The sequence below is a fragment of the Mesoplodon bidens genome (assembly GCF_964165515.1).
Source record: "Mesoplodon bidens genome assembly, chromosome: X".
In the NCBI taxonomy this organism is placed as follows: domain Eukaryota; kingdom Metazoa; phylum Chordata; class Mammalia; order Artiodactyla; family Ziphiidae; genus Mesoplodon; species Mesoplodon bidens.
In genome coordinates, this window is record NC_138163.1 from 52788455 (window position 1) to 52803875 (window position 15421).

The 15421-nt window shown below is 38.8% G+C and overlaps 1 protein-coding gene across 2 annotated transcripts; it reads left to right on the forward strand.

The window, feature by feature from the left end:
- Positions 1 to 4373: 4373 nt before the first annotated feature.
- On the forward strand, positions 4374 to 5833 carry BEX3 (brain expressed X-linked 3). Of its 2 annotated transcripts, none has more exons than XM_081222264.1 (3): positions 4374 to 4457; positions 4814 to 4891; positions 5271 to 5833. In XM_081222264.1, exon 3 carries the CDS (start codon positions 5283 to 5285, stop codon positions 5589 to 5591), a length of 309 nt encoding a protein of 102 aa, XP_081078390.1. In that variant the 5' UTR covers positions 4374 to 4457; positions 4814 to 4891; positions 5271 to 5282; the 3' UTR covers positions 5592 to 5833. The 2 variants fall into 2 exon arrangements, with proteins under 2 accessions (XP_081078390.1, XP_081078389.1); XM_081222263.1 differs by having other exon boundaries at positions 4380 to 4457; positions 5225 to 5833.
- The last annotated feature ends 9588 nt before the right edge of the window (positions 5834 to 15421 follow it).

Genomic DNA, 15421 nt, shown 5'->3' on the forward strand with positions numbered 1-15421 from the left:
ATCTTTATTGGAGTATAATTGTTTTACAATGGTGTGTTAGTTTCTGCTTTATAACAAAGTGAATCAGTGATACATATACATATGTCCCCATATCTCTTCCCTCTTGCATCTCCCTCCCTTCCACCCCTCTAGGTGGTCACAAACCACCTAGCTGATCTCCGGGTGCTATGCGGCTACTTCCCACTAGCTATCTACTTTACGTTTGGTAGTGTATATATGTCCATGCCACTCTCTCACTTTGTCACAGCTTACCCCCCCCACCATATCCTCAAGTCCATACTCTAGTAGGTCTGTGTCTTTATTCCCGTCTAACCCGTAGGTTCTTCGTGACCTTTTTTTTTTCTTAGATTCCACATATATGTGTTAGCATACGGTATTTGTTTTTCTCTTTCTGACTTACTTCACTCTGTATGACAGACTCTAAGTCCATCCACCTCAAGGACCTTGTTGTTTAACCTTTCTATATATAGCAGTTTTCTTCTTGGTTCTATGTATTTTAAAACACCGATATCACTTTTGATTCAGAGTCCTCCTCATCCCTCTATGAGATTTATCTTTCTATCTAGAGTCTATCTATCTATCTATCTATCTATCTATCTGAGTCTATCTACCTAGAGTCTATCTATCATTTAGATAGACTCTAGATAGATAGACAGATAGATAGATAGATAGGTTTATTGATTATAAGGTTTATAGACTGATTGATTACAAGTTCACATGATTATGTAGACTGGGAAGTCCCATTGTATGCTGTCTACAAGCTGGAGAGCCAGCAAAGCCAATGGTGTACTTCAAAGACCTGAGAGCTGGAGAGCTGACATGCAGGTGCCAGTCTGAATCAGAAGTCCTGAGAACCAGGAACACCAAGGGCAGGAGATCAAAGTCTCAGCTCAAGCAATCAGGCAGAGAAAGAATTCAACCTTCTTCTGCCTTTCTGTTCTATTCAGGTCCTCAATGGTATTACATGATGCCCACTTACATTGGGGAGGGCCATCTGCTTTACTTGGTTCACCAATTTAAATGCTAAATTCTTCCAGAAACACCTTCACAGACACACCCAGAAATATTATTTAAACACATATGTGGGCATCCAATGGCCTAGTGGACACATAAAATTAACAATCACACCCTCCTTCCCTGTGTTTACTCAGATGACTTGGGAGTTTGAAGATGGATAAAAAGACAACTCTTTTTGTGAATACCTAGGGTAAGATTGCTATCCCCACGTGATTAATCATCACTGAAGCTCAAGTATGATTTCTGGAGAACCTGCTGATAAGGACTCACATCCAAGCAGCTCCCTTCCAAGTGTCTCCTTGGAAGACTGGGCCATATCTTGCATGTGACTCTTATAACCCTCACATGGCATTCCTATGATTCATAGGTCTCTTTGCCCTACTCTGTATCAGTTACTGGTAAATCTGTATCTCAATAACTCCCTGCTCCCCAACTCTGGAACCTGTAGGCATGGTAGGATTTGTTTTTTATGCTTCTCCAGAATTGGGAACTTTGGTAGGAGGTCAATCTTAGCCCTTTCTCTACCTGGCCACACCACCACATCATCTCTCCAAAATGTTCTTTCCAGTCTCCTATAGCATCTGGGTAGCTCAAAATCCCAATGGAAATGCAGATATCCAGCAAAGGAATAAGTGAAACTTAACATTTTGTAGATATCCCTAAACTTTATGTACAGTTCTTTTGGGATCCCACTCCCTTGGCTTTGGGGAAGGAAACCAATCAAGTGCCACCATCCACTATAATTACAGGAGATAAGGAGAGGAAATAGGTTCTTTTCACGAATACTGCATTTCCCCAAACGTGAACCCAGTCTCCTCCTTCCCAGTATTACACTACTCTTCTATTATTTTAGGGTAAAAGCCATCAAACCAGTTCACCCTCTCTCTGTCCTTCAGGTCACATGAGTCCCAAACTAAGACTCTTGTGTCCTTCTAACTTAGCCTTAGAAATTTTAAAAAAATTTGTTCCCAATAGGTTGTTATCTTCAACTCCTCAGAAAACACCAAGGACAAGAAAAGATCTCAATCAATACCTCACAGCATTTTAGTGAAGACAACATCATTTCCAGGACAATTTTCACCTATCTTTAAAACAGCACTTCATTACAACTAATCTCCTATGTAACACAACATCTAATCTGGAAAAATATACAGATGCATGTTTTCCATCCAAGAAAATTTGGTGGTTTCAAGCAAAAGACTTATCAAGATGGGTCAAAAAGATACTAGCAAAACATTTAGCCACTGAGAGAACTAAAAATCCACTTCTTAAGCTTTGTATTCAATGGTTATGTTATAGTGATTTGTCTACTTTCAGGGGATTCTTTCTAGGTAATTCCTAATTTTCATGAAAGCTTTTCCATATTGCTCTAAATACAGTCCTCTGAATGAAAAGCAACCTATTAGCCTTAGTAGTGGATGTATTAGTCAACAAATATTTACCATTCACCTACTAGGTACAAGGAATTCTATAAGTCACTGGCTTTGCAAAGTAGAAGACAGCAGGTGTGTTTTGGGCTCTCACAGATTTTAAAGACAAGTGGATCTAGTTAAGGATGGAACTATGCTTTGCCTACTCTTCATATCTTGTTAGAAACCATCTAATAATAGTAAAAAAAACTAATGAATCAACTTTCATTGATGGTTCTTTAGGGTCTGTGGTACCTACTTGAAATATGTGATTTATTTCTTCTAACAATCCCTGTTTCACAGAGGAAGCACAGAGACCTTGATAAGTAATTGATCCAAAGTCATACATCAAGTAAGTGGCAGAAACAGGATTTAAACCCAGACATGACTGATACTACAGCTCATGCCTCTAATCAGCATCCTTCCTGTGGATGTCATTAATAGAGCTACCTATACGAAGAGTTGCTAACAGTGAGACAGAATCCAGGAATCACTAGCATTCCTTTAAAAGACAATTATTTTGTAATTTGAGCTTTTGGAGCTATATGTCAATATTTCTATATATCTCATATATATAATTTTATATATTTCAAACTACATATGCAGTAGGCATATACTCTTTCTTTATTCAATGTCCCAGCTAGTTTAGCAGGGTAGGAGATTACATAGTAGTTTGGAGCCAAAACTAGAGGCAGTAAGAATTTGCCTGGCCTGTCTTGACTCAGTACATATAACTCTTTCGGTTCCTTTAACACAACCAACACTTTTTAATATTTTTTTATAATAATGCCACTTTCCTAAAGACATCTCTATTTTCTAACCGTGATTAAAAAAAGTTTTCAGTTATTTCAAATTGAAAAAAGGAACAGTTACACTCGAGTTTCAAGTTTAATTGCTTCTCATACTCCATGCTTATTTCTAATATTTTTTGGAAACATTCACATTAAAAAGCAAATGTCTTTGGAACTTTTACCTATTTTATATTTAACTTCTGAGATCATTCTAAGGAGATATGTGTAGGAGTGGTTTGGAAGGTTTGTAAAGGAAAGCAGAAAATAAAAAGGCTCCTTTTCTCCAAAGACTGTGGTATCAAGAACATCACATTACATTTACATAAAATGGCCAAGGTCTGACAACTGGACTTCTACCTGAAGATTTACTTTACAGATCATTTTGAAAATACCAACTGTATTCAGGAAGATGCTTGTATTTTTTCAAAATAAAATAAAATGTTTCAAAAGTGTTGTTGATGTGTGGAGCCCAGAGAAAATATTTTCTGGGTGGTATAGGTGAATGTAATCAAACAATGAGGCTTTTTCATCCCGCAATATGAAGCATTTCTTTCAAAAATGAAACCTCATAATTTTTAATTTTTTGATGGTGTGCTGATTTTCTTAAAAAGGAAATAAAAAGAAATTATTAGGAAGGATATATATTATACAGCCCAATTCTCCTCGCCTCTCTGACAAGTCCCTTGCTCCCTCCTCACCCCAGCCCTCAATCTAAATTTCCTAGAAGAGTATGAATTCAGGGGACATGGTGGGCAATGGTGGCTGTGCACATGCAGCCTGTGTGTGGCAAGGGAGTGGGGGCGGGTGGCCCCGCGGTTAGCGAGGAGAGCAGAAAAAGCCAACGCCAAAGCCTGGGGTGGGAGTGGGAGAGGTGGAGGGTGTTGCAGGCCCTCCCTGGTAACCAGAGAAGGGCAAACTCCAACCGCAGGGAGGTGATGCCACTTGTGGGCTCTCAGATTGGAGAGGAGCAAGATGAGTGACAGAGCGGTGCGCGCTGTGGCCCTGCGCACAAACAGGCGGAGGGGGCTGTCTGTGTGTGTGCACTAGGCTGGAGGGGGGCGCTCCTGCTGCACCGGCCGCAGGAGTTGGGGGAGAGCTCGGCGGTGACGCGTAGCCCTCACGTGACCGCGAGCTGCAGAGCGACGCAGCCTTTGGTGCAGTCGTCACTCGTGTCTGGGTACCAGCTCCCCGCTGCCCTGCGCACGGCGGGCTGGCATCGGGCCCGGGGGAAGCAGAGCAGGTAAGGGCCCCGGGGCCCGCGCGCTGACGCCAGGGCTGCAGCGGCCCGCCAACCCCAGAGGCCGGCGCAGGGGTTCAGCGCGGCGGGTCCCAGCGAGCTCTCTCCACGCCTCGGCTTTCTTGGGAATAGAAATGGGGGCCCCCTTGGGTGGGGGTGCAGGGACGGCAGGGTTCCAGGGAGGGCAGCAGAGCAACTAAGAGCGATGGGAAATCATTCCTGAGTTCCTGCAGGGCAATGGTGAACCCGGGAGGGGGGCGGAGGATGCGGGGAGGGAGGGGTTGGCGGGGGCGTGGGGCCGGGAAGGGGCCGAGCGCCCGGCTGCAGCAGCCCCCTGCTCCCACCCCGCCCCTTTGCAGGTCTGCGGGACTAGGCGTCGCAGCGGCGCACTCGTGGCGAGAATCAAGAAGAGCAGGAGACAGCGAGAATAGGCCCAGGTCGGTGCGGGGGGTGCTGGTGCAAAGCCAGTCTGAGACCCCTTCCTAACTCCCCCAGGCCCTATCCCCCGTCCTCCATTTTGGTGCCTGCTGCGCTCTGGGAAAGAATCCTGGGAAAAGAAAAATGGTGGGCTTTGGGTTTGGGGGAGGGAGAGAAAAGGAGAGAGCTGGGGAAGAGGCTCAAATTGGAGGCTCCCTAGAAGGCGCACAAGGCTCCTGAGGTGGGAAAAAATAAATTTTAAAAGTCTTTGATATCAGGGCTTTGAATCCTGCTGGTTAGTGCACCAAGCATTCAGTCTCTCTCCTTGCCTTTGTCTTACTTGTTGTTCAAAGAAAAATAACCAGGGAAAAAAATCTCATCATGGCAAATATCCACCAGGAAAACGAAGAAATGGAGCAGCCCGTGCAGAATGGAGAGGAAGACCGCCCTTTGGGAGGGGGCGAAGGCCACCAGCCAGCAGGAAATAATAGACGGGGACAGGCTCGCCGACTTGCCCCTAATTTCCCATGGGCCATACCCAATAGGCAGATCAACGATGGGTTGGGTGGAGATGGAGATGATATGGAAATGTTCATGGAGGAGATGAGAGAAATCAGGAGAAAACTTAGGGAGCTGCAATTGAGGAATTGTCTGCGTATCCTTATGGGGGAGCTCTCTAATCACCATGACCATCATGATGAATTTTGCCTTATGCCTTGACTCCTGCCATTTTCCATGAGATTAATACTGTGATTCCCACTGTTGTTCTCCTTTTCCTTGCGTTTTCCTGATATGCCTTTACTGATCCGTTTGCTGTGAACCTTATGTAATTTCCATGTGTCAGGTGGGTTCTTGTGTTACCAGCTTCTAATTGGAGATTGCCTTGGCATGCAATCTAAGTTTCTGTCAACAATAGAGTTTCACCCATTTGCATGGAAAAATGTAAAGTTAATAAAGCAATTAAAAATCAATCTATACATTTATTATTGTCTCATTAAAAAAATATATATTATATGAACCCTCCAAAAATCTGAAATCAAATATCCCAGGATGTTAATTGGAGCACATTTCTCTATGGTTGGATAATATGTGACTTTTTTCCCTTTAATTATCTGGAGTTTTAGAAGCAATGAAAATGGTTTTTCAATGAGTCTGTGAATGTACAAAATAATTACTGGTTCAGCAAACTTAAAGAAGAGTGAACTTTAAGCATCTTCTAGTCTTAACTGGAAGTAAACCCTCCCTTTATTACAGATACATTCCTGTAAAGAGTCAGTCTTCTCTTCTGTGAAATGGGGAATAATGCTTGCCTTACAGGGCTGCTGAGTGGAATATATGAGGTGTGGAACTGTGTTGGGCTGCCTACTAAGCAACTCCCCAGCATTTAGCAGGACCCTGGCCCTCATCAGATACTTGGGGAAGTACTAAAGGGAGTTTTCACCCAGGCTCACAAGTCCAGAGGGCAACATAGGTGGATTCCACCCTGTCATTCTGATCATATTTGCAGTACCCCTACTCACCTGATTATTGCCATATCAGTTGGGTATACTTTCCCTTTTGCTGGCTCCTGTTTCTGTTCCTGTTGCTGATGTGCTAGAGTCCACAAGGTAACAAAACACCACTGATCTCTCTGCAGTCCCTGGTGAGATAAATCCCCCCTTTGACCTCTATAAAAGTGTGGAGAAGTCTTTTATCCTCACTTTGGAGTTATATTCCCGAGAGTACCATTCCCATGGTTCTTGTTCTTATGTTGGTTCTGAACAAAACAGCCCTTTTGGTTTTATTTTTATGCTCCTCCTTTTGAAAACTCAGACATGAATGCACTGGGGCCCAGCTCAGGAGACACATCTAGATGCCCAGAATTGTACTACCTCAAACCTCCAAAACACAAACAGGCTGAAAGCTTTGTTTTGCCTGTGTTTCTACCCTATGTGGGGGATTTTTCTCAGAAAAGAGTCTGGGTAGGCCTGCCCAACCAGTTTAACAGACCCACAAGCCATGTAAATTATGTTAGAGGAACACATTTTAAAGCTGAAATGCGCTCCTTTCCCATTTCTATCTCTTCCATACATGAAACATGAAACTACTTTGTAAGTTCTTAAAAACTGTTTTGAATGTCTGGCTTTATCATTTTTATGTAATTGTGTGCCCCTATGAAGACAATGATTTTTTCTTAATAATCCTGGAGCTCAGTTTCTAGTGTATGGTCTAACATAGTAGATATTTAATTATTAATTATTTTAATTGATTCACTAACTATAATGGAATTCAGAACCAAGCTCAATACTGTTCCTGACTGTTCTTAGTTAAGTGGCCTAAGCAAGTAACTATTTCCTGTAAAGTATTACTTTTAATTTCCAAAGGAACATAGCAAGGAAGGTCTCTAACCCAAGATCTGCAATCTTGTTTTAAAAACCTTGTATATGGGCTTCCCTGGTGGCGCAGTGGTTGGGAGTCTGCCTGCCAATGCAGGGGACGCGGGTTCGTGCCCCGGTCCGGGAGGTTCCCACATGCCGCGGAGCGGCTGGGCCCGTGAGCCATGGCCGCTGGGCCTGCGAGTCCAGAGCCTGTGCTCCGCAGCGGGAGAGGCCACAACAGTTAGAGGCCCGCCTACCGCAGCAAAAAAAACAAAACAAAACAAAACAAAAAAAACCTTGTATGTGCCAGTGTTTACGCAGACCCCTTACTTCCATCATAATCACCTGAGGGAAATGTTAAAAATGCTGACACGTGGGTGCCCTTCCCACTCCCACCTCCCACTGTCACCCTTGAATCACCTGATCAGTAACTACTGTTTTGAAAATTCCTCAGGTGATTCTAATGCATCTCAGTTTTGCCAGCATAGGCATGGGGAAACCCTGACAGTGATTACACCGTCCTACAAACCTTGTGATCTAAATTACCTTACTTGTTTGATTTCACAAGGAATATACCTTTCCAAATTTTAATATTTCTAAAATTGGATTGCATTCAACAATCAATGTATGTCTATATTTAAACCAGTACCTTATTTTTATACATTCTTTTTTAATATTCTTTTCCATTATGATTTATCACGGGATATTGAATGTTGTTCCCTGTGCTATACAGTACGACCTTGTTGCTAAACCAGTACTGTTTTTTAATCTTTCAAATATCCTGTTAAATTAATGCATTATTATGAATCTATTATTAATAATAAATGTATAATTATATAATTATTAAATAAATTAGGCATTATCTTTTCTATGCAAGCCTGTGCCCTTTTACAACAATGATTTTGTCTTAATCACCCTGGAGCTCAATTTACAGCACAGTGTCTGATGTAGTAGATATTTAATAATATAATAATGCATTTAATTTTTATTATTAAAGATTTTAGCAATTATAATTACTCTAAAATAACATATAACAAAAATTAACATTGAGTCTTTGTGAGTTGTTTATTTCTTTACACTCTCATGTTTAAAAGTTCCTCTGAGGAACATTTCTAAATGAAATACTTTTTATAATTATTTGTGTTATACAAGGTCATTAGACATTTGGATTATGCAGAAAATATAAGGAAAAATATAAACAAAACCATAATCCAATCATCCAAAGAAAGTACTTGTAAAATTTTCTATCATCATCCTATATTTAGTCATGATTAAACAAGGCTCAGAGTCTCTTAAGAGGAATACTGCCTCTTTCAAAGCCCCTGCCAAGGAGACATGTTTAACTTGCTATGTTTATTTTTTATGTCTCCTCTCCTCTCCTTAAAGCTAATTGGATCACATTTGACCAACTTTCAGTTAGCTCCTGTTTTTCAAAACTGTGAAAATAACAGTCATGTTTCAGCAGGTCCACTCTCAGTTGGCAACTTTGGGAACATTAAGTGAATACATTTACTTAATAGAACGGAGCTATTTATATATGAAACTTAAAAGTTGTCCTGAGAGTAGAAAAATGACTGGATTACATGAATGAAATGGACAAAATCCTATGTCTATTCACTGTCTTCTTCCCTGATATCACATATTTCATGTAATAAACATGCTGGTTTTGTTTAGAAAGATCCCATTTTAAAATTTTCAAGCATATGGCATGTAATGTAGTTGCTATCTTGTGTAACCAGTCGAAGTGCTTTCTGAGTAATATACATAACCAAATAAATAAGGCATCCCTATAAATTTTAAAATCTTAACATTTATTTGTATATTTAATTTTCCACCAAACATTGTTTTAAAAGTTACAATTAGCCTGTTTGGAAATTTACTCTTTCCCTTGTAGCTGATGGAAAATATTTTCCATTTAGTAAAAATAAACTTTGGTGAATTTCATATGAAGAGAGAAATCTTCAGATGTATGCCAATTAAAAAAATCATTTTCCCACAAATGGAAAGAGCTTTATTGTGTTTCTGACTGTAAAATATGCATCCTAAAGTGGTTTTGTTGTTGCTTTGGAACAGAGAGAAAATGTATTAAGAAGAAAAATTTTAAATCTTACTTTCAACACCCTGTTTCCTTTACTGAGATCACACGTGCGTAGATTAATTTTAAGTTTTTTTCTATTTTTTCCTAAATCAACAAGTATTACTTAATCTCTAATTATATTAAAGTTTGATTTTTAAATGAGGAAGCAGGAATTCCCTGACAGTCCAGTGGTTAGGACTTCGCACTTCCACTGCAGAGGGCCCAGTTTCAATCCCTGGTCAGGAACTAAGATCCTGCATGCTGCACGGCCAAAAAAAAAAAAGGAAGCAAACTAAATGTGTCAATCAACTTAAAGACAGTGAAGAACTTGATGAAAAAGCAACAACAAATGAGAATAATGAATTTCAAATTACTTCTGAATCATTTAGCTAGTAATATAAACAGTGGTTATTACCATGACAGTGCCTCAGTTATTTTACTCTGTTCATTGGTAAAATGGAGATAATTTCCAGGGCTGCCTAGAGAACTAAAATAGGTAAAGAGAGTGTGAGCTATGTTTACCTACTTCTTATGTTCACCTGCACTTGCAGGACCCAAGTCCCTCAGACTCCCCTCAGTTTTTGGAAGTAGCATCCAAACTGTGTCACAAGCCCAGTCCATTCCTGTGCTGTGGTGAGCCACCTCCACCCTCCATCATTACAGATTTCTCTAAACACCTCAGTGTCCTAGTTTGTCTCCTATAGAGGTGTGCATTTTTATCCTCTACCTGACTTAGAATTGTACTAGCTTAGGTGAGTACTATCTTAATGATGCTTGGACCATGGTATGTATATTTTTAGCAAAAAGATATTTTTCTCAGCATGTGTATATGATTTTTTGTGTGTGCAGCCAGGTCTCTCTTCTCCATAACATTCAGATATTAGGGGCTGAGCCTTTTATACACTCTGACAATCTCTGTCATGTCATTAGAGAGCTTAGACCACTTCCATTTAAAATGATTATCAGTATAGTTGTCCCACAACTCAGTAATGCTTGTTCATTTTTTTAATTGAAGTACAGTTGAATTACAATATTATATTAGTTTCAGGTATACAGAATAGTGACTCAGTATTTTTACAGATTATACTCCATTCAAAGTTATTATAAGATAATGGCTATAATTCCCTGTGCTATAAAATAGGGGTATGGGATTAAGAGATCTGTTGATTTATTTGTCTTTTTTCTCTCTGTATTTCATTTTGAATTGTTTCAATTGCTGTATCTTCAGGTTCACTAACCTTCTGCAACATCTAATCTGCCATTAACCCCATCTAATATATTTTTCATTTCAGACATTGTAGTTTTTATCTCTAGATGTTCAATTTGGGTCTTTTTTATACTTTTTGTATTCCATGTCTCCACTAACTACCTTCAATCTTTCCTCCAGCTTCTTGAACACTATTACTTATTAAAAACAGCAAGAAATACTTTACTGCAATAAGGATCAAAACTATTGCAACAAGGGAGAGAAATTGAACTCAACTCCAAATATAACAGGGACAGCTAGGGATTTATGGCCAATGGGAAGGGTGAGGGAGAGGATGGAAAATTATGAAGAGGAGCTTGGTTATGTATCAAGCTTGATTAGATATCAAGGTTGGGGGAATTCTTGATAAATTGCCTAACCAGAATTTCTTGCTAAAACTGGGCTTACCAGGCCAAGGCCAGAACCAAGGACAAGACTTCATTGAAAAGAAGGCCAGAGGAGCCTGAGTAAAGTTTTGGTCTAAGAGGGAGTCCTTGCCTGTATGTATCAGTGATTTTCTGAAGCATTCCACAAAGACTACCTGCTTCAGAATCTTCTGTCTCTCTTTCTAATAATGTAGACTTTGGCACCTCTCGCCAGATTTCATGAATCAAACACACTTCCAACTGGGCCACAAAACATACATTATTATCATGTTCCCCTGAGAGGTTCTAATGCACATTAACACCTGAGAACCACTGGTAGCATAGTAGAAACACAATTACACTGAATACAAACATGCCTAGAAACAGGCTACAAGGAAATACATGAAAATGCCACAGATCCTAGCAACACATATATCATATGACCTAAATTGTCTTACTCTATGTTAGCATCAATTTTTAAAAAATCTTCAACATTTCTCACATTGGGATACGTCATAAAATATATGTGTAGATTTTATGTGATGGGTTTTGTTTTTTTCTCAAAAAAGTGTTTCTGAATCAATGGTGTATGTTACAGGTACCCTAATCAAAAAACTAAGGTATATAATTATATATGGGAATGTGCATATAAAAGTAGAAAAAGACATAAAGGAATTCACAACTAATGACATTTAGGAATTATGTGTGATAAAATGTAATTTTTCTGCTGTTATTTACTTCAATGTCTGGCTTTTAGATTTTATTTTTTGTACAGTTATAATCTTATTGCCATTAAAACAATTCTGAATATATATATGTCATCATGTTAATTTGGACTATGCAGAAAAATGGTAATAATAACAATATTCATAACATACTTTTAGCGTGCACCATATTAGAGACAGTGTTCTCAGCTATTTACAGGTACTAATCAATCCATTCCTCAGAAGAAATCTGTGAGGGCTATACTATCAATGTACCCATTTTATGTAGGAGGAAACTGAGGCACATAGAGATTAAGCAAATTACCTGTAGTTGTATAGCTAGTAAGTTTTAAAACCAGGATATAGCCCAAACTATTGGGTCCAGAATCAGTGCTCTCAGCCTTTCAATAAAACAAATACCTAATCCATTAAAGCAATGATTGGAACAGCCACCTATTTTCTTAAATATAATTTCAAAATGGCTGTTTTTTAGATATCTTAGTAGTGGCAAATTCCAATCCTATTGTTTCCTCTAAAGGGAGATGGTTTTCCCCTCACATTGAATAAAATTAGGCATAGTAGAGATCATCAGGCCATCGATGTTGGGAACCAAAAAGGAAAAAAAGCAGAAGGAAAAAAATGGAGTCCCTAATATTGAGGACCTGAGAGGTAATCATGTTAAGTCCAAGGAGTTAAGGAACACCTGGAGACAGCCACCTATTTTCTTAAATATAATTTAAACATTTTGTTGTTTTGAAACATCTTTTAGTAACAGCAAATCCTAATCCCACTGTTTCTTCTAAGAGGAATTGTATTTTCTCTCACATTGAGTAAGACTGGGCATAGTAGAGATAATCAGGCAGTTGATGTTGGGAAGCAAAAAGGAAAAAAAATGGGAGTCTCTGACTGGAGAGGTAATCATGTTAAGTCCAACTTGTGGGGAAGATGAAATTAGGGGAGAGCAGAAACTATGAAGAAGTAGAAGCAAGGACACAGAGAAAAGCTTTCCAGGAGAAAATTAAGTCACCTGTCAGCAATGGGTGAAGATAGGCATTTGTTGTACGAATGCATATTTTGTGGGAAAGAATGTGCCAAGTAGACTTTGTCAATCTCTTTGATTCATATACATTTTCAAAACTGAATAGGTACTGTGGGGTAGATAATATCTCCTAACTTGTTTTTAAAAATAATGACAGATTTATTTTTCTCTTTTAGCAAAACTTGGATGTCTATTGAAGAAACTTAAAAAGTAAAGGGTCACTTTTGTGACCAGAGCCAGCATTGCAGCTTGAACATCACTGAGCTGGAAGCCTGGGACAGAGAAACAGTGTTAATCTTGATTAATGGTGGAACAAATTTTGGACCTGTTGAGACTGAGGTAAGTTTGGGACATTCAGGAGGAGAGTTCCACTAGAGAATTGGATAAAAGTCTGTAGGGCCACAGAGTAGTTTGGGCTAGACATGTGGAATTGTAGTGACAACTGCAGAAGTGAATGGGATCAGCCAAGGAGAGCATGGAGACCAAGAAGAGAGAGGACTTGCAATATTCAGGGAAGCAACACAGCTCAGGCTCTAAGAGTTCAGGTGTTGGAACTTGTCACTTCTAATTGGGTCTAAATCTCCACTCGGCCTCTCAGTATTCCAGTAAAATAAAACTACAAGATGGTTATGTAAGATTCACGTTGAATATAAGAACAGAGAAAGGGTGAAACCAAGAGAATGTTGAAAGGTACATTATGCAAATTGTATCTGTAAGAATGCTGGTACCACTTTTTAAATATCAAACAAGGTAGAATTCAAGGCAATGGACATTTGTATAGATAAAGAGGGACATTTAATAAAGAGAAAAGATCAATCCACCAGATGGTATCCTAATCCTTTATCTATATGCACCTAAAGGCATAAAGCACAAAATAAAAATCAGAATACCAGGACAAGTAGAAAAATGCATAATTGTAGTGAGAAAGAATAATACAAGGGATTTTTCTTTTGGTAACTAATAGTATTTTCAAAAAATATCATTGAGGACATCAAAGATTTTACAAAATTCTTAACATATTTGACCTTATCACATATATAGAACCCTGCAAATAACAACTATTGAATAACTGCGGAGCTGCAGGTTGAAACATTTTCAGAGCTTGCACAGGTGGGAAATCATTCAGTTGTCATCAGCCAAATTGCAGAGTCCTCCTGAATACTGGGAGCATTCAGTAGAGTCCTAAGAAGGAAAATATTTTAGTATTAGTAATAAAATAACCCTAGAATAAAACATACTGTAAACATGCCTGATAAAGTTTAAAGATAAGCCTCAAAAGAGTTAAGATGATCTGCCTTCCAGAACAAAATCCTGCACCCTTTAAAGGAAGAAAACATAATGCCGATATTCAACCACATAAAATTCACAATGTCCAGCATTTAATAAAAAGTTTCCAGCAATACAAGAACAGTAGGAAAATATGACCAATAATCAAGAGGGAAAAATAGTCAATATAAACAGCCCAGAAATTATAGGAGCATCTAAGTTGAGGTTAACATCCAAAGACTTAAAAGAGCTATTATAAATGTACCCAAGGATTTAAAGGAAAATATTAATATAATAAGGAGTTAAATAGAAGATATAAAGGCTACCAAGTGAAGCTTTGAGAGATTTAAAAATACAATTTCTGAATGAAAATTTTATTCATCGAGGTTAATGGTAGACTCGACACTGCAAAATAAAAGGTCATTGAGTTGGCTGGCCTAGCAATAGAAACTAAGAGCTTCCTCAGTGATCTGTGGGACAATACCAAGATGTCTAATATGTATATATATATAAATATAAATATAAATAAATATATATATATATATATAGTTAGGGAACAATAAAAATATTGGAAAAAATAATGGCAGAACAGTTCCCAAATTTAAGGAAAACTAAAAACTCAGAAATTCAAGAATCTCCATGAAGCCAAGCAGGATAAAAACAAGGACACACCAAAGCATATAATGACAAAATATCTGAAAACTAGTAATAAAAAGAAAATCTTAAAAGCACCTGGAGAAGTATGACAAAGAAACAGAAAGAAAAACAAAGGTAAAAGTCACCGTGCATGGATTACTTATCAGAAATAGTGTAAGCCAGAATACAAGGGAAAGTCATGTTTCAATTGCTTTAAAAAAAAAACTGTCACACTAGAATTTGATGTCTATGTAAATATCCTTGAAAATTATGATAAACTACTTCAGTAGTCAACAAAGCCTGAGAGAGTTTGTTGCCAGTAGACTAGCAATATAAGAAGTAATTTAAAAAATGTACTTCAGACTAAAGGAAAATGATGCCAGATGGAACACTGAATCTGGGCAAAGGACTAAAGAACACTAAATATGGTAAATATAATTTTTCTCAGTTTTAATTTTTTTTTTCTTTTTTTATCCCCATATCTACTCCCTCTTGCGTCTCCCTCCCACCCTCCCTATCCCACCCCTCTAGGTGGTCACAAAGCACCAAGCTGATCTCCCTGTGCTATGTGGCTGCTTCCCACTAGCTATCTATTTTACATTTGGTAGTGTATATATGTCCATGCCATGTGAAGGGTCTATTTCTTTTTTTTTTTTACATCTTTGAGTATAATTGCTTAACAATGGTGTGTTAGTTTCTGCTTTATAAAAAAATGAACCAGTTATACATATACATATGTTCCCATATCCCCTCCCTCTTGCGTCTCCCTCACACCCTCCCTATCCCACCCCTCCAGGCGGTCACAAAGCACCGAGCTGATCTCCCTGTGCTATGCGGCTGCTTCCCACTAGCTATCTACC